The following is a 20031-nucleotide window of genomic DNA, read 5'->3' on the forward strand; positions in this document are numbered from 1 at the left end:
CACACACACCCACACACACTCACACACACCCACACACACACACACACCCCATTACTGCACAAAACGGCACATTGTTACCATACACCCTTACTGCAGAATGTAACTGCACACGGTAACCACACACCGTAAACAGACACAACAGCACCCCATCACTGCCAAATCAGCACACCGTTACCACACACCGTAGCCACACGTCATTACTGCACCCAACGGTGACAAACAAAACGGCACATCCTTACCACACACAACATCACAATGCTTCCAAACACCATTACCACACACTATAACCCCACACAACAGTGACCACCTGCAACAGTGAGCACACAGATACATAAATGCAAATTGTTGTTGTACAGTTCTACCTGAGCTCCACAGCTCACAGGCTAACTGGCCCAACAACAGGTTGAGTCTATGATCAAAACCTACACGCAGTCCAAGAACCCCTTACCCCCTGCTGTCTGCTCAGAGTGTGCCAACTTCACCAGCTCTGACTGCTGAGACATCTCATCTCCCAGAATATCCGGTTCCTGCCTGATACTGTTGATGCTTCCAGAATATTCCGACAAGAGCTTGACCTGAAAGAAATGAAACACCTTCACCAGTCTTTTTACAAAGTGAGAGGTAATGCTGAGGAAAGGAACAATCATCGTATCACAAAACTGATGTCCCATCAAACACTCCCAGGACAGGTACAGCACGGGGTTAGATACAGAGTAAACTCACTCTACACTGTCCCCATCAAACCCTCCCAGGACAGGTACAGCACGGGGTTAGATACAGAGTAAACTCACTCTACAGTGTCCCCATCAAACACTCCCAGGACAGGTACAGCATGGGGTTAGATACAGAGTAAAGCTCCCTCTACACTGTCCCCATCAAACACTCCCAGGACAGGTACAGCACAGGGTTAGATACAGAGTAAAGCTCCCTCTACACTGTCCTCATCAAACACTCCCAGGACAGGTACAGCACAGGGTTAGATACAGAGTAAAGCTCTCTCTACAGGAATTGGACTGAAAGTCACAAACTCATTTCATTTGGGGGCCACTGAAACCTCAAAAAGAAACCTTTGCTCCAGGGACCATTTGTGAGATTTCACAATCTGACTCATCACAGCAACAGTTTCACTTTAGTCACAGCCTCCACGACAAGAGAGAATCTAACCGTCTCTCCTTGACATTCAATGGCATTACCATCACTGAATCCCCACTATCAACATCCTGGGGGTTACCATTGACCAGAAACTGAACTGGACTAGCCATATAAATACTATGGCTACAAGAGCAGGTCAGAGGTTGGGAATCCTGCAGAGAGTAACTCACCTCCTGACTCCCCAAAGCCTGTCCACCTTCTACAAGGCACAAGTCAGGAATGTAATGGAATTCTCTCCACTTCCTTGGGTGAGTGCAGCTCCCACAACACTGAAGAAGCTCCACACCATCCAGGACAAAGCAGCCCACTTGATTGGCACCCCATCCACAAACATTCACTCCTTCCACCACTAACGCACAGTAGCAGCTGTGTACACCATCTACAAGATGCACTGCAGGAACTCACCAAGGCTCCTTAGACAGCACCTTCCAAACACACGACCTCTACCATCTAGAAGGACAAGGGCAGCAGATAGATAGGAACACCACCACCTGGAAGTTCCCCTCCAAGTCACTCACCAGCCTGACTTGGAAATATATCGGCCGTTCCTTCACTGTCACTGGGTCAAAATCCTGGAACTCCCTCCCTAACAGCACTGTGGGTGTACCTACACCACATGGACTGCAAGCGGCTCAAGAAGGCAGCTCACCACCACCTTCTCAAGGGCAACTAGGGATGGGACTTGTTAGCAATGCCTACATCCCAAGAACGAATAAAAAAAGCAGCCCAATTACTGACCACCAAGTCCAGGAGTTGGCCTGTGTCTCCAGCTGGGGGTCGGGAGGGAAGGGTGGGGTTCGGAGAACAAGGAGGTTCAATGGAAGAAAACATCCACCTTAACTGGCGGGATGGACTGGGGAGCTGTGTCCAATAGTGAATCAAGGCTCCAGTATCGCCAACTGTGATCATCATCACACAGGAGCAGATCATCAGCTCATTTCCTTTCCTGTTGTGCAGGAGAGTGAACTGTGACCCCTCCATGGCTCTGATCCTACCCAAGGTGCAGTGCAAACCCCTACAGCCCCAACAGGGAAACTGCTGGTGCCAGTTCCCCAGTCTCGACACTTACGTAGCCGTCACAATGAGCAGCGTCCGAGCTTTGACCGTCAGTGGGTGGATGGTGTCCAATTGTGATTTCCGTTTGCTGAAACTGGCACTTCCTGCTGCCCTCTGGGCTGGTGGCGAGACGCCATGAAGCAGGGTCTGTGTCCACGTTCCCTGTGAACAAGGACAGGAATGAGAGAGCGAGAGCTGCAACGAGAGGGGCACCACGAGCTTCCTTTAATGGTAGAGGACAAAGTCACACAGGTTGGCACCAAATGGGGTGAGGCCTGGGCATGACCCCACCTCAAGGAACTGCACCACAGCCCCTGAGAGTGACCCCCCCATTGTGGCCCCCTGGAGTGACCCCCCCCCCACCGTCCCAGCCGTCTCCAAGAGTGACCCCCATCTCAGGCCCCCCCAAGTGACTCCCCTACCAGGACCCCAAGAGTAACCCCCATCCTGAGTGGCTCTCACCGGGGTCCTCAGGAGTGACCCCCACCACGACTGAGAGTGACCCCCTACTATGGGCCCCCAGAGCGAGTCCCACCACAGCCACTGAGAGTGACCCCCCACCCTGAATGACCCCCCACCACGGCACCCCCTCAAGAGTGTGCGACCCCCCCACCCCCACCACCACCCCCCGCTGCAGTACCCACCCTGAGAGTGACTCTCGCACTGCGGCTGCCCCCACAGGGACTCCCTCATCCCAGTCCCCTGACCGTGCCCCCAGAGTGACCCCTAATACAATCCCACAGAGTGACCCGCCCCTCCACCCAGCGTAGCTGCGATCAGACTTACATCGACTTGTAGGCGGCTTTGCGGGGAGCAGGGATTATATTCCCGTCTTTGCTCAGCCAAGGACTGGAATCGTTGGCCACAATCTACAAATGCTCAGGAATCGGGATTCAACCCACCCCCTACCTCACACACCCTGCACCCCCACCAACCCCCCCACCCCCCGCCACCCAGATACCCCTCACCAGCTCCATAACCCAACAGCCCACGCCCCCACACCACCCTCCCACCTCCCCCGAACGTGTCCCTCCTTGCCCCACCCCACATGTGCTCCCCCTCCCCCACACCCCACCCCCCCCAATCCTCAGCTCATGCATCAACTCCAAGGTGACACTAAGTGGAGGGTGAAAGTCCAGGGGGTCCACAGGACTGGGTGACCCTGACTGCCGTTTGATGGTTTGGTCAGGACCCATCATCACATTTATTGGGTAGGAAGGGGTTAATTCCCTTCGTTTCCCATCTCAAATAGCAACATTCCAGGGACACAGAAAAGGAGAGATAAGGTGAAATGGATGGACAGAGCGAGTTGGTGATCTGGAAGGCGCTGCCTGAAAGGGCGGTGGAAGCAGATTCAATGGGAACTTTCAGGAGGGAATTAGACCTGGGCTTAAAGGGAAATAAACCCCTTTGGTGAGCCATGGGGGAAAGAGCAGGGGAGCGGGAGTAACGTCACAGCTCCTTCAGGGAGCTGGCAGCAACACGATGGGCTGCGCTCGGTTATTCCTCCACGTCTCCTCCCCACACTGAAAAACCAGAGAAAGCCTACGCCCAGCTCACCTTCCAGAAACATCCCTCGTGAGAATCCACCGGAGAAAGTACCGTAAGGAACAAAGCCGCAGGTTTTTATGCCTAAGATGCAGGTCGTGTGCGGCGCAATGGGAAATCGACTGGGGTCCTGGTCTCGGGCTGGTGGGGGGAAGGCGGGGATGGAACTCTTACTCAGGGGTCAGTGACAGGGCTGGCTGTTAACATGCGTCGTGCATCAGCATGCGGAATGGCCCCATGACATCACCGTGGTGTCAACAAGCACGCGAGCAACATGGGTGCAGGGATGGAGAGCAGAGCAGTCGCGGGGGGGGGGGGGGAGGGGTGGGGGGGAGAGCTACCGTAGGGAAGGGATGGGGTGTCACCGAGGGTGGCACAGGATGATGTATGTGGCGGGTTCGGGGGGGGGGGGTTGGATGGGGGAAGAGCGGCAAGGTGGGGACACATGCGTTAGCAGGTGCCTACCAGCTGTAGTTCTCAATGTGCTTTCTGTCATTTTAACATAGGCCTCGGGGCTTTCTGTGATTTCTACATCTGCAAAGAGAAGAGTAGCAAGTTCAACATGGGACAGACACAGCTATACCCAGGAGCAGACAGCAGCAACACGCGAACACTCTCTGCAGCACCCGACTCACACCCAGCTCAAACCCCACCACACCACAGCACCGTCAGAAGTTTAATCCAGTTTAATAAAATATCTGCATTCGGAAACAGCAATCAATAACAGGGAATGAGAGCATAAGTTCCCGAGTGGACGTTCGAGAGGAATTTTCCAATTAGATCCCCTCCCTGAATTAGCCGTGGGTTATAATTCCCTTTTCCCCCATGGGTGCTGGTAGTTGGAGAGGTGTCGTCAACCTTAGAAAGATCCTGAATTTCTGTAGCACCTTTCACGTCCTCAGGAGGTCTGAAAGTGCTTCACAGCCCTTGAGGTACTTTTGAAATGTAGTCACTGTTGTAACGTCAAAAATTCAGCAGCTAATTTGTGCACAGCAAGATCCCACGACAGCAACGTGAGAATGACCAGATAATCATTTTTTGGAATGTTGGTTAAGGGATAAACATTGGCAGGATACGGGGAGAACTCCCTTGCTCTTCAACATTGTGCGATGGGAACTTTTACTTTTATATGAGGAACAGGCCAAGGCTCAGTTTAGTTCTTCACCTGAAAGACAGCACCTCTGACAGTGCAGCACTACCTCAGTATCACACTGGAGTGTCAGCCTGGAATTTTGTGCTCATGTCTCTGGAATGGAACTTCAACCACAACCTTAAAACTCCGAGGCAAGAGAGCTACCCGCTGACACGGTTGACCACACCATCCTTCTCCAACTCCTCTCAGCTGTCATCCAGCTGGGTGGGACTGCTCACACCCAGTTCCATTCTTATCGGTCTAATTGTAACTAGGGTATCACTTGTAGCAATGGCTGCTCCTCTTGATGCCACACCTGCTTCCCTGTTTGCCAGTGACTGTGCACAAGCTGCTGGGTCAGAGTTGGACGTGCAATGTCACATGGACTTGTTCCCCAATGCATGTGACAGCTTGAGCCTTACAATCGGTAAGAAGGAAAGGGCGACAGTATACCAGCCTGGTCTGGGGAGCCCTACCCCGAGCGCAAGGTTTCAGTTCGTGACTGGAGCCTGTCAGCAGCAGATAAGTTAATTTATCTCAGCAGCGAACTCTCTCCAACTGTCTATATTGACACCAAGACACACGCAGGAATTGCCAAAGCAAATGTAGCCTTCGGACATCAGTCTAGGAATGAAGAGGAGTCAGTCTGCCTCCCAAACTGGAAGACTATAGAGCAATAATCTTGCCCATCCTGCTCCACGTATGTGAGATTTGGACTGTGTAACATCGTCATGTCAAGAAGCTCAACCACTTTCACTGGAGCTGGCTTCAGAAGCTCCTGAAGATCAGATGGTAGCAGAAAATACCAGATTGTGGTCAGTCACCTTCTTGAACCGCTGTAGCCCATGTGGGGCAGTCTGAATGTCTGACACTCCTTTACAAAGCAAATCTTCTATGGAGAGCTCGAGTCTGGAGTGCACTCTCATGGTGGTCAAAGGAATTGCTACAAAGGCACTCTGGAAGCTTCCCTTAGGAGTATTGACATCAATCCCGAGTCCTGGGAGAAGCTTGCACCAGGCACAACCAAATAAAAAATACTGGATGAGCAGAAATTTCCTCCAATTAAATATTGAGAAGCAGTTGTTTTCATTCCCTGCTCCAAACTCTGTTCCCTAGCTACCGACTCCATCCTTCTCCCTGGCAACTGCCTGAGGTTCAGCCAATCTGTTCACAACCTCGGTGTCACGTTTGACTCTGAGGTGAACTTCCAACCTCATATTCATGTCATGACAAAGACCACCTATTGCCAACCTCTGTAATCTCCAGAACAAAAACAGAATTACCTGGAAAAACTCAGCAGGTCTGGCAGCATCGGCGGAGAAGAAAAGAGTTGACGTTTCGAGTGCTCATGACCCTTCTCAGCCCTGTCTCAGCTCATCTGCTGCTGAAACCCTCATTCACACCTTTGTTACCTTTGACTATTCCAACATTCTCCTGGCTGCTGTCCCACCTTCTACTCTCCATAAACTTGAGGTCATCCAAAACTCTGCTGCCTGTGTCTGAACTTGCTTGAAGTCCCATTCCCCTATCACCCTCCATCTTCGCTGATCTACATTGGCTCCCGGTCAAGCAATGCCTCAATTTTCAAATTCTCACCCTTGTTTACAATCCCCTGTGACCTCACCCTTCCCTATCTTTGTAATCCCCTCCAGCCCCACAACCCTCTGAGTTCTCTGCGCTCCACTAATTCCAGCCTCTAGAGCATCCCCGATTTTAATCATTCTGCCATTGGTGGCCATGCTTCCTGCTGCCTGGGCCCCAAGCTCTGGAATTCCATCCCTACGCCTCTCTGCCTCGCTACTTCTTGTTCCCCCTTTAAGAGGGTCCTTAAAACCTACCTCTTTGAACAAGCTTTTGGTTTACCTGCCCTGATATCTCCTGATGTGGCTCAGTGTCAGGTTTTGTTTGAACACACTCCTGTGAAGCGCCTTGGGATGTTCTATGTGAAGGTGCTATATAAATGCAAGCTGCTGTTGTAGAGTCAGAGCTGACACCCGATGGGTGAGCTATTCTTTTTCTGTCTATCACTGTTCCATGCTGATTTTGTGTGTGTGATATTCAGTCCCTCGGTTAACAGGCAGCAAGGGCGCTGCTGGTGGGAAAACCCAGAGAGGGAGAGATACAGGGACATGAGGGGAAAGATTGGGGATGTGGAGGAAAAGCTGTTTAACTGGGTAGGGGGTTCAGTCATGAGACAAAACCTCCAATCACAGGTAACAAGGCCAGTCACATGATCAACTCTCCAGGGATGCATCCACCCAAAGTTGGCACCTGGAATTTATTTCTTCCTGACAGGATGAACCAGGCACTGTAGGAATGAAGCACGATTCACAAGGCACAGGACATGGTTGAGGTCAGGGTGTCATCCCAACATCTGTTGTTGCCTTGTCTGTGCATCTAACAGGAGGGATCAGAGAAAGGGTGGATCAGGAGCTCCGGGATCAAAGGAATTGACCTCTGGCTCCTGCATGTTCCTTGTCTTGGCCCATTCACAGGCCCATCTCTTCATTCCACTCATCTCCATTTGTTCCATATAAAAGCTTTCCTTTCCAATATTCAATTCTCTCCCCCTCGTTCTACTGTGTTCCCTTATCCCCTTTCGTTTGGTAAAATGTCCAAGGCTCACCTCATTTCTAGAGGATCAGACAGAGAGAGAGGGACTGGGCGAGGGGGAGGGAGAGAGGGGGACCAAGAGAGAGGGGAACCGGGCAAGAGGGGGGAGAGAGAGGGGTTCCGAGTGAGAGGGAGGGAGCGAGGGGTCCGAGCAGGAGGGAGGGGAGGGAGGGAGGGAGGGGGACCGAGCGAGAGGGAGGGAGGGAGGGAGGGACCGAGCGAGAGGGAGGGAGGGAGGGAGGGGGACCGAGCGAGAGGGAGGGAGGGAGGGAGGGACCGAGCGAGAGGGAAGGAAGGAGGGACCGAGCGAGAGGGAGGGAGGGAGGGAGGGACCGAGCGAGAGGGAGGGAGGGAGGGAGGGACCGAGCGAGAGGGAGGGAGCGAGGGGTCCGAGCAGGAGGGAGGGGAGAGAGGGAGGGAGGGACCGAGCGAGAGGGAGGGAGGGAGGGAGGGGGACCGAGCGAGAGGGAGGGAGGGAGGGAGGGGCCGAGTGAGAGGGAGGGGCCGAGCGAGAGGGAGGGAAGGAGGGACCGAGCGAGAGGGAGGGAGGGAGGGAGGGGCCGAGTGAGAGGGAGGGGCCGAGCGAGAGGGAGGGAGGGAGGGAGGGGCCGAGTGAGAGGGAGGGGCCGAGCGAGAGGGAGGGAGGGAGGGAGGGACCGAGCGAGAGGGAGGGAGGGAGGGAGGGACCGAGCGAGAGGGAGGGAGGGAGGGAGGGGCCGAGCGAGAGGGAGGGAGGGAGGGAGGGGCCGAGCGAGAGGGAGGGAGGGAGGGAGGGACCGAGCGAGAGGGAGGGAGGGAGGGAGGGACCGAGCGAGAGGGAGGGAGGGAGGGGGGCCAAGAAGGAGGTAGGGAAAGAGAGAGAGGGACCGAGAGGGGAAGGGAGGACTGGGGAACCGAGGCAGTGAGGGGCACCAAGCAACGAGGCAGGGAGGAAGAGGGGGGAGGGGGAGGGGAGGGAATGGGGAGGGGGAGAGAGAGAGAGACTGAGGGGGAGAAAGGGGACAGAGAGAGGTGATATAGAGAGACAGAGGGAGTGAGAGAGACCAACAGGAATAGAGAGAGTTAGTGAGAGATGCTGGCCCCAGCACAGACATGGCTGTTTAATCAGGGACTGGGTTATGAGGCTTCATTTCTGTTCAGCTCAGGAACCTTGCACCTCTTTGAACAAGGACAGGCGTTCCCATGACCTCACTGTGTCAGGGTACATCAGGGCCACGTTACTCAATCAATACTCCAGGGATTGGAACCTAATATCCCAAAGGCACAGCTCAAATCGCACTGTGAACAGTTTGAGCATTTGGATTCCGTTTTTAAAACGTGGCAGTAAAAGTTTGCTCTGAGCGAGTGACCGTGAGCTGTTAGGTTGTTGTTCGAATCATAGAACAGTTACAGTACAGAAGGAGGCCATTCGATCTGTTGTGTCTGTTCTGGCTCTCTGGAAGAGGACTTCGCCAATCCCAGTCCTCCTCCGCTTCTCCACAGCCCTTGTAATTCCTTCTCTTCAGATAAATATTCAATTCCATTTTGAAAGCCTTGATTGGATCTGCCTCTACTCAACGGGTTCCCTATAGGGAAAGAAACCTGCTCTTCTTACCCGATCTGTACGAGACTCCAGAACTTCCACATCAATGTGGTTGACACTTAACTGCCTCTAAAGTGGCCTAAGAAGCTCCTGAAGTTTGTATCAAACTCATCTCCACCTTCTCAGGGTATCTAGGGGTATGGGCAATGAGTTACTAGCAATGTCCGCACCCCAAGAAAGTCAGTAGCAGTGTGATACTGATCCAGGTAGAGCAACACTGTGGCAGGTTTGATTCCTGGCCTGTTGTGTGTTAGTTGACCACAGGAGGTATGGGGTTGTGGAGGGTGGGGGGGCGGAGGGGTACAACTTCTTGCCTCGGTGCTCCTGGGATAGGGGACAATATCCGGGTGATCCCGGCTGGAAATTTGAGTTTGGGGGATTGGACAAGGCTGTGGGGCCTCATGTGGTTGAATAGCCATGCCTCTCTCTGTCTGGGGAGTGAGGTGATACATTCTTGGCACCAGGCCAAAGTGAGAGGGCCTAATGGGGGAGAAGGGGTGAACATTAGGGTGAGGAGGGTGGTGGTCTAGAGGCTGGTTTTCCCCAGAGTGTTTTGTTTAAGGATGGTGCAGTGAGAAATGTGAACACGTAAATGTTCTCCCTCAGAGGTGCAAGAACTTTCTTTAAAAACAAGAAACTGCGGATGCTGGAAATCCAAAACAAAAACAGAATTACCTGGAAAAACTCAGCAGGTCTGGCAGCATCGGCGGAGAAGAAAAGAGTTGAAGTTTCGAGTCCCCATGACCCTTCAACAGAACTGAGTGAATCTTAGGAAAGGGGTGAAATATAAGTTGGTTTAAGGTGTGTGTGTGTGTGTGTGTGTGTGTGTGGGGGGGGGGGGGGGTTTGGGGGGGGGTGTGGGGGGAGAAGTTGGGGGGGGGGTGGGGTGGTTGTAGAGACAAGCGAGCAGTGATAGGAGCAGATAATCAAAAGATGTCACAAACAAAAGAACAAAAGAACACAGGTGTTGAAGGTGGTGATATTATCTAAACGAATGTGCTAATTAAGAATGGATGGTAGGGCACTCAAGGTACAGCTCTAGTGGGGGTGGGGGGCATAAAAGATTTTAAAATAATGGAAATAGGTGGGAAAAGAAAAATCTATATAAATTATTGGAAAAAACAAAAGGAAGGGGGAAGAAACAGAAAGGGGGTGGGGATGGGGGAGGGAGTTCACGATCTAAAGTTGTTGAATTCAATATTCAGTCCGGAAGGCTGTAAAGTGCCTAGTGGGAAGATGAGGTGCTGTTCCTCCAGTCTGCGTTGGGCTTCACTGGAACATTGCAGCAAACCAAGGACAGACACGTGGGCAAGAGAGCAGGGTGGAGTGTTGAAATGGCAAGCGACAGGGAGGTTTGGGTTATTCTTACAGGTAGAACTTTCTTTCCCTGTCTGTCTCCCTCCATCCCACCTTTATTCTCTCCTTGTCCATCCCTCTCTCTCTCTCTCTCCCCGTCAATGATTCCACACGGAAGTGAAACTCTGCTGTCTCAGACTGACAATTCCAGCAGTGACATCAATTGACTCTGGTTCAATACTGCACACAACACAAAGGAAAGCTGATTCCAGGGATCCCTGGTAGTCGAGCTGGAGGGTGTGAAGGTCAGGAAGACTGATCCCAGCATAAGGACAGATCTTAACTCTGAGCCTGGAAGGACAGGATTAGGGGAGAGATTGAGGCACTGTCACACGGACAGACAGCAGAGATGTGAATGCACAACCATGACTTTCTGATAGACAGAGGGATAGATTCTTCAGTCCTCTCCCCACTCCCATACAATCATTTAGAAAAGAATCACATTGAGGTATGTGCTGTTGGGTGGGGGAGGGGCAACCAATTGTACGACTCTGTTGGGGGCAAGGAGTCGGCATAGAGAGTGTTAATCCCACAACATTATTGGAAGAAATCCCCAGAATAGATGGGTTTCCAGCCAAGGTCTATAAACAGGAAGGAGATGTGATCTTGATAGGTTTATAGATCTGTTTACAAAAGGCTGGAACAATGGGACAGTTCCTTAGGATCTTTGAGATGCTGTGATTGTCTCCCTCTACAAACACAAGAGAGAGAACTCTGACTATAAAGGTATTATTTTACTCTCCACACAGGTAAAACCTTGGCCACAGTGTATCTAGACTTCTTCTGACAATAGCTGAAGAAAGTCCCAGTTGGGAAACTCCTGGCACGATCTTTGTGTTGAGACAGATCCAGGAGATTTGTAGTTTACAAAAAAAGGAGCTATTTCATAGATCTCACCAAGGCATTCGATTCAGTCAGTTGGGATGGATTTGGAAGGTATTTTTTGGTTTGGGGTTCTCTCCAAGATTCCTCAACATTGTCTGCCAACTGTACAATGACCAGAAAGGACAGGTCCAGCAGAATGGAGCCCTCTCAGGCAGCTTCCCTATCTCTACAGTGTTAAGCAAGGGTGTGTTCTGGCACTGACTCTTTTCTCTATTTTCCTCAGGATGATACTTCAAGAGGTAAAAACAAAAAAACTGCGGATGCTGGAAATCCAAAACAAAAACAGAATTACCTGGAAAAACTCAGCAGGTCTGGCAGCATCGGCGGAGAAGAAAAGAGTTGACGTTTCGAGTCCTCATGACCCTTCGACAGAACATGAGGACTCGAAACGTCAACTCTTTTCTTCAAGAGGTAAAGTCAGGCTTGGCTCAGGGCACATACACCCACCTCCAAACAGACAGCAGTCTCTTCAGCCCGCAATGCCTACTGGCACCAAAACCACAGAAGAGTTCATCGTGGAGCTTCTGTTTATTGATGATTACATCCCTCTGGCACAAGCAGAGGAGGAAATGCACCTCTTTCTAAACTGTTTCCCTAAAGCAGAAAATGCCTTTGACCTTACCATTGGCCTGAAGGAATCAGAAATGTTGGACCAAGCACAGGAAATTCCAATCCACTGCAGATTGGCACTGACAGCAGCAGAAGTTTACCTGTCCAGGTAATACCACCTCAGCTGCCGTCACTGTCAACAAAGACACAGACAATCAAACCCAAGGCCAACAGTTTCTGCCTCTCAAAGTGTACCTGGTGAAATCATACACAATGCATCTCAACCAAAATTCAAGTGTACAGAACAATTGTTATCATCACCCTTTTGTCTGGATCAAAATCATGGGTATTATAGAGGAAACAAATATGCCTGTCAGAGCATCCAACTGCAACTCAGAGAAGGTTCTCTCAACTAGGATGAGGGGCTTATCTTATGAGGAATGGTTGAACAGGCTGGGCCTGTATCCACTGGAGTTTAGAAGAATGAGAGCTTGTGTTATTGAAATATATAAGATCCTGAGGGGTCTTGACCGGGTGGATGCTGAAAGGATATTTCCCCTTGTGGGAGAGACTAAACCAGGGGACACAGTTTAAAAATAAGGGGCCTCTCAGTTAAGGCAGAAATGAGAAGAAATTTTTTCTCTGAGGGTCGTGAATCTTTGGAACTCTCTTCCTCGGAAAGCGATGGAGGCAGGGTCACTGACTATTTTTAAAGCAGAGGGAGATAGATTCCTGACTAACAAGGGAGTCAAAGATTATCGGGGTAGGAAGGAAAGTGGAGTTGAGGCAACAGTCAGATCAGCCATGATCTTATTAAATGGCCGAGCAGGCTCAAGGGGACTGAATGGCCAACTCCTGCTCCTAATCCAAAGGATCAACGCAGTCTTCAATCCATCATGAATATCAGATGGTAAGACTACATCACAAACAATGATATACTTCGCAGAGCCAATCTGCCCAACATTAACCACATTCTTTTCCAATGACAATTGCGCTGGACAGGACATGTGTCACACATGGAGGGTTCTAGAACGCCAAAAGCAGTGCTTTAGGGTGAACAATGCTCTGGTAAGTGAGGCTGAGGTGTACCTCACAAACACTACAAAGATCAGCTGAAAACGCAGCTCTCTCTGATTGACAGAGGGGGTGAGAGCAGGAGACTGTCGACAGAGGCAGTTGATGCACAACAGCCAGGAAAGCAAACTACAGACTGAAACAAATAGACACAAGACTGCTAAAGAAAGGCACAGACCACGGAAGGAGTCAGATTATTCCGCAGCCCCTCCAAACCAGGAGCCAACGTTCCTCCCTCCAACCAATATCAGCTCAAAAAACACAAGTTATTTATCCTATTGCTGTTTGTGGGATCTTGCTCTGCACAAAATGGCTGCCACGTTTCCCTAAATTACAAACGTCATGCTTTTGGGGCTGTGAAGTACTTTGAGCTACACTGAGGGTGCAAAAGGATCTTACTTTCTAACAAATAATTTTTGTCGAGAGGTGCTTGCTGCAGATACTGAGCAATCTGGCAGTCTGTGCACAGCGGGTCAGGGAGGGGGGATTACCCCTTTAACAATCGGTACCTGATAAAGTGCTGAAGTACAAGCCATCATCTTCATCTTCATGCGAAGAAGACCCTCCCACGTCCACCGTGTGATCCCACTCCAAGGGGATGGAGTCCACACTGACCGGGGTCACACCGCCTGATCTCTCATGTTGCTGTGTCTCTCCAGGCAGGGCGAGGTGACTCAGAGACCCCTGAACAGGCATGTCTGAGCCACCAGTCTTCTCCGGCCAGCTCATGTTCTGCAGCTCACTCGCATCTTCTGTGTCTGCCTCCCTGTCAGACAGATCCTTGTCCTCGTCAATCATCTGGAACAGTGCCAAGAACACGAGACATTACATATCAACCAAAGCCCAGTCACTATTTACAGGAAGGACCAGAGACATTCAGCCCGTGCCTTTACTCATGTACTGTCTCCCCTATCACTGACTCTCCCCAATCCATTTAACCTCCAGAGTGATAATTCTGCTTAAATGCTGATGCCCAAAGAAAGCGGAGCAGGAATGTATAACACTGACCTCTCCGTCCGCTTGTATCATTTAGCATGAAGACCAGGTTGTAGGTCCATGCACCTCCCCCTACCACCCCCATGACCTCCCACCAACCCAGTTATATGGTCCATTCCAGTTTTTGGAGCAGGTTTGAAAGTTCCTCACCGGCTGTTTGGACATGAGCCTCTGGTGGAAACGTGCAACGCGCCCAAACACTTCCTGGCAGTACGCATGGAGCTCCTCAAGCTCATCTTCAATGGTGATAGCATCCATCGGCTCAATCTTCTGAATCAGCATCTCACCATAGACAATCAGCTGGTCAATCTTGTTAGTGTTGAGGGTGATCTCCTGCTGGAAGGCCTGTGGCGATTACAAAGGCAAAACACAAGTTGGTGGTGGAAGAGGCTGTGGAGGAGACTTACCAGAATGGGACCAGGGATGAGGGACCCCAGTTAATGTGGAGACTGGAGAGGCTGGGATTGTTCTCCTTAGAGCAGAGAAGGTTAAGGGGGAGATTTAATCGAGATGTTCAGAACCACGAGGGGTTTGATAGAATAAATAGGGAGAAACTGTTGCCTCTGGCAAATGGGTAGGTGCCTACAGATCATGGATTTAAAATAATTGGAAAAGGAATGAGAAGAAAAATCTTTTCACACAGAGGCTGTAAACCGTCTGATTCCAACACATTTCAGGTTCCTTTATACTTTTAAAGGGCGATTGGACACGTCCTTAAAGGGGATTAATTTGCAGGCTTATGAGGAAAGGACAAGGAATGGGAATAAATGGGACAGTTCCTTCTTTTTAAGAAAGTTGAGAGAGGCAGATCAGGGGATTATAAACTATTTAATCTAACATCTGTTGACAGGAAATAACGAGAGTCTTCTGTTGAGGAAAGAGTGACTGAACCCCCTGATCAGGGGGAGCCAGCATTGATTCATAAAGAGGAGGTCATCGTACCTGACAAACCTGATCGAATCTTGTGAAGAGGTGACCAACGCAGAGGACAGTGGACAGGGGAATGTCCGTGGATGTTATTTATATGGAGTTCCAAAACGCATTTGATAAAGTCCCTCATAAGCGACTGTCAGCTAAATCTCATGGAATTAAAGGCAAACTATTGACCTGGTTAGGAAACTGGCTGAGGTGCAGGAGACAGGGTGTGGAGATAATGGGCAGGTGTTCTAATTGTAAAGATATGACCCTGGTATACTACAAGGATCTCTGTTGGGGCTTCACTATTCTTTTTTATTTATTCACGGGATGTGGACATCACTGTCTAGGCCAACATTTGTTGCCCACCCCGAAATGTCCTTGAGAAGGTGGTGGTGAGCTGCCTTCTTGAACCGCTGCAGTCCATGTGGTGTAGGTACGCCCACAGTGCTGTTAGGGAGGGAGTTCCAGGATTTTGACCCAGCGACAGTGAAGGAACGGCCGATATATTTCCAAGTCAGGATGGTGAGTGACTTGGAGGGGAACTTCCAGGTAGTGGTGTTCCCATCCATCTGCTGCCCTTGTCCTTCTAGATGGTAGTGGTCATGGTTTGGAAGGTACTGTCTAAGGAGCCTTGGTGAGTTCCTGCAGTGCATCTTTTAGATGGTACACACACTGCTGCTCCACAAATATCCCCATCCTCAATGATGGAGGAGCCCAGCACATCAGTGCAAAAGAAATGGTGGTGGAGGGAGTGAATGTGTGTGAATGGGGTGCCAATCAAGCGAGCTGCTTTCTCCTGGACAGTGTCAAGCTTCTTGAGTGTTGTGGGAGCTGCACTCATCCAGGCAATTGGGGAGTATTCCATCACACTCCTGACTTGTGCCTTGTAGATGGTGGACAGGCTTTGGGGAGTCAGGAGATGAGTTACTCGCCGCAGGATTCCCAACCTCTGACCTGATCTTGTAGCCACAGTATTTATATGGCTGGTTCAGTTCAGTTTCTGGTCAATGTTAACCTCCAGGATGTTGATAGTGGGGGATTCAGTGATGATAATACCATTGAACGCCAAGGGGCAATGGTTAGTTTCTATCTTGTTGGAGATGGTCATTGCCTGGCACTTGTGGTGTGAATGTTACTTGCCACTTGTCAGCCCAAGCCTGGATATTGTCGGGTTGGATTTGTTCTGCTTTTAGTGGACAGGACACACTTGGGCAATTTTCCACTTAGCCGGGTAGTTATCAGTGTTGTGGTTGTACTGGAACAGCTTGGCTAGGGGTGCTGCAAGTTCTGGAGCACAAGTCTTCAGTGCTATTGCTGGAATATTGTCAGGGCCCATAGTCTTTGCACTTCCAGTGCCTTCAGCCATTTCTTAATATCATGTGGAGTGAATTGTATTGGCTGAAGACTGGCATCTGTGATGCTGGGGACATCCGGAGGAGGCCGAGATGGGATCATCCACTCGGCACTTCTGGCTGAAGATTATTGCAAATTCTTCAGCCATTTCTTTTGCACTGATGTGCTGGGCTCCTCCATCATTGAGGATGGGGATATTTGTGGAGCATCCTCCTCCTGTGAGCAGTTTAATTGTCCATCACCATTCATGACTTAATGTGGTAGGACTGCAGAGCTTAGATCTGACCCATTGGTTGTGGAATCACTTAGCTCTGTCTATCACTTGCTGCTTATGCTGTTTGGCACGCAAGTAGTCCTGTGTTATAGCTTTACTAAGTTGACATTTTTAGGTATGCCTGGTGCTGCTCCTGGCATGCCCTCCTGCACTCTTCATTGAACCAGGGTTGATCCCCTGGCTTGATGGTAATGGTAGAGTGAGGGATATGCTGGGCCATGAGGTTACAGATTGTGTTCGAGTACAATTCTGCTGCTGCTGGTGGCCCACAGCACCTCATGGATGGCCAGTCTTGAGTTGCTAGATCTGTTCAAAATCTATCCCATTTAGCACGGTGGTAGTGTCACACAACACGATGGAGGGTATCCTCAATGTGAAGGTAGGATTCATCTCCACAATGAGTGTGCAGTGGTCACTCCTACCGATACTGTCATGGACAGATGCATCTGTGACAGGCAGGTTGGTGAGGATGGGGTCAAGTATGTTTTTCCCTCTTGTTGGTTCCCTCAGCACCTGTCACAGACCCAGTCTAGCAGTTATGTCCTTTAGGACTCGGCCAGCTCGATCAGTAATGGTGCTACTGAGTCACTCTTAGTGATGGACATTGAAGTCCCTCACCCAGAGTACATTCTGCGCACTTACCACCCTCAGTGCTTCCTCCAAGTGGTGCTCAACATGGAGGAGCATTGATTCATCAGCTGAGGGAGGGCTGTACGTGGTAATCAGCAGGAGGTTTTCTTGCTCATGTTTGATCTGACGTCTCATGCAACTTCATGGGGTCTGGAGTTGATGTTGAGGACTCCCAGGGTAACTCCCTCCTGACTGTATACCACTGTGCCCCCACCTCTGCTGGGTCTGTCCTGCCAGTGGGACAGGACATACCCAGGGATGGTGATGGTGGTGTCCGGGACATTATCTGTAAGATATGATTCCGTGAGGATGACAATGTCAGGCTGTTGCTTGACTAGTCTGTGAGACAGCTCTCCCAATGTTAGCACTAGGCCCCCAGATGTTAGTAAGAAGGACTTTGCAGGGTCGACAGGGCTGGGTTTGATGTTGTCCTTTCTGGTGCCTAGGTCAATGCCAGGTGGTCTGTCCAGTTTCATTCCTTTTTATTGACTTTGTAATGGTTTGGTACAACTGAGGGGCTTACTAGGCCATTTCAGAGGGCATTTAAGAGTCAACCACATTGCTGTGGGCCTGGAGTCACATGTAGACCAGACCAGGTGAGGACAGCAGATTTAGACACATAGAAAATAGGAGCAGGTCATTCGGCCCTTCGAGCCTGTTCCGCCATTCAATATGATCATGGCTGATCCTCTATCTCAACGCCATACTCCCGCTCACTCCCCATACCCCTCGATGCCTTTAGAGTCCAGAAATCTCAGTGATCCAGATGGGTTTTTACAACAATCGACAATGGTTTCATTTAATTCCAGATTTGTTTTTATTGAACTCAAATTCCACCATGTGCTGTGGTGGGATTCGAACCCAGATCTCCAGAGCATTACCAGCCCAGTGACAACACCAGTACGCCATCACCTCCCCATTTAGAAGCTTAAGGGGTGATTTGATGAAAGATTTCAAGATATTAAAGGGACAGATAGGGTCAATAGAGAGAAACTATTTCCACTGGTTGGGAAGTCTGGGACTAGGGGCAGAGTCTAAAAATGTGAGCCAGACATTTCAGGAGTGAAATTGGGAAACACTTCTTCATACAAAGGGTGCGAGAAGTTTGGAACTCTCTTCCACAAATTGCGAATGTTAATTGTAAATCTGAGGTTGATAGATTTTGTCAGCCGGGAGTATTAAGGGATACGGGACAAAGGCTGGTGTACAGATTCAGGTGCAATCAACCATGATGTCACTGAATGGCAGAAGACACTCAAAGGGTTAAACGGCCTCCTGCTGTTCCCATGTCCTATTTTCCTGGCTGGCACAGGCTCTATGGGCTGAATGGCCTCCTCTGTGCTGTGGGATTTTATGATCCCAGTGATAGGTGAAGAAGGGCCAAATGCACTGCTTTTGGAATCAAAAGGTGAAAAAGGATGAAAGGGTTACTGTAAAACACAGGATTAGATCAGATATACGGCACAGAGACAGACCTTCCAGCCCACGCCAGTGTTTATCTCTACTCGAGCCTTGTCCCATCTTTTCTCATCTAAATTTGCCTTTGTAACCCTCTGTTCCCTTCTCCCTCAAACACTTGTCTAGTTTCCTCTTAAACATGTTTTGTACTTTAAATGTTACAATCTCCAGTCAACCAAGGGTCACTTCCACAAGTGCTAACTTACAAAAACAGTCAAAAGGAAATTCAAAAAAATGTCAATTCCATAACACTATACTATTCATTTCATCCACTCCCCGTGGGAGCAAGTTCCACATTCTCACCACTCTCTGGCTAAAGGAGTTTCTCCTGAATTCCCTATTGGATTTCTTGGTGACTGTCTTATATTGATGATCTCTAGTTATACTCTTTCCCACAAGAGGAAACATCCTCTCTGTATCCACTCTATTAGAACCTTGCAGAATTTTAAAGACCTCGAATGAGTCACCCCTCAGCTTCCTTTCTCCAAGAGAAAGGAGACCCAGCCTGTAATCCATTCCTGGTATGTAAATCCAAACATTTCTGGTACCATCCTTCTAAATCTTCTCTACACCCTTTCCAGAATCTCTATGTACTTTTTATAATACGGTGACCAGAACCCTAAGAATAGTCAAACCAAGGTTCATTAAAAGTTTAGTACATCTTCACTATTTCTCTATTCTTCTCAATTTTCAAATCTTAATAAAGAGTTTATTTAGCACTCCAATGTCGACTCAAAAAATCCTGAAGCACTTCTCGTACAATGAATTACTTCAAAATCCAGTTTCATCAAAATAAACTTATTCCCCAAATCAAGCCACACTTACATTCAACTGTCGTACTTTGTCATCGATGTCACTCTCAGAGAAATGCTCTACGTTGGTGAGCTGCAGATCCATCTCGGTGAGCCACACCAGGATACATTCCCGGGAACTTTCAAACTCTTCCCTTTGATTGGTGAAGTGCTGCCGAAATATAAATGGGGTGAAAAGAGAGGAACGTTTTCAGGGTTAAAAACAGAAAATGCTGGAATAGCTCAGCAGGTCTGACAGCGTCAGTGGAGAGAGAAGCAGAGTTAACGTCTCGAGACCGTGTGATTCTTTTTCAGAACTTCTACAGAAGAAGTCATATTGCACTTGAAACGTTCACTCTGCTTCTCTCTTCACAGGTACTGCCAGACCTGCTGAGCTTTTCCGGAACTTTCTGTTTCTACTTTGGAGTTCCAGCATCCGCAGTATTTTGCTTTTATTTTAATGGTTTCCTGATGCCCAGTCACTGTGACATGAGGCTGTATATTTTTGAAGTCCCACCTTCAGGGCTAAAAGCGAGATCCAACCACACTCCGGAGCTCAGCGGGATCGGAGAGTAGCATGTCGGGATCGGAGAGTAGCACGGTGGGATCGGAGAGTAACACGGTGGGATCGGAGAGTTACACGGTGGGATCGGAGAGTTACACG

The 20031-nt window shown here is 49.7% G+C and overlaps 1 protein-coding gene across 2 annotated transcripts in view; it reads right to left on the minus strand.

The window, feature by feature from the left end:
* Positions 1–20031, minus strand: part of LOC121292608 (nesprin-2-like) — a 54145-nt gene that overhangs the window by 13031 nt on the left and 21083 nt on the right. Inside the window, exons 4-9 of one of the 2 annotated variants that reach the window (XM_041214794.1) lie at positions 19402–19539; positions 14094–14288; positions 13457–13745; positions 4222–4290; positions 2222–2370; positions 449–575 (exon numbers count right to left, since the gene is read on the minus strand). In XM_041214794.1, the coding sequence (XP_041070728.1) occupies positions 449–575; positions 2222–2370; positions 4222–4290; positions 13457–13745; positions 14094–14288; positions 19402–19539 (967 nt within the window). The remainder of the gene's footprint in view (positions 1–448; positions 576–2221; positions 2371–4221; positions 4291–13456; positions 13746–14093; positions 14289–19401; positions 19540–20031) is intronic. The other variant, XM_041214793.1, reaches the window with a different exon arrangement.

The sequence above is a fragment of the Carcharodon carcharias genome, chromosome 20 (assembly GCF_017639515.1).
Source record: "Carcharodon carcharias isolate sCarCar2 chromosome 20, sCarCar2.pri, whole genome shotgun sequence".
Classification (NCBI taxonomy): Eukaryota; Metazoa; Chordata; class Chondrichthyes; order Lamniformes; family Lamnidae; genus Carcharodon; species Carcharodon carcharias.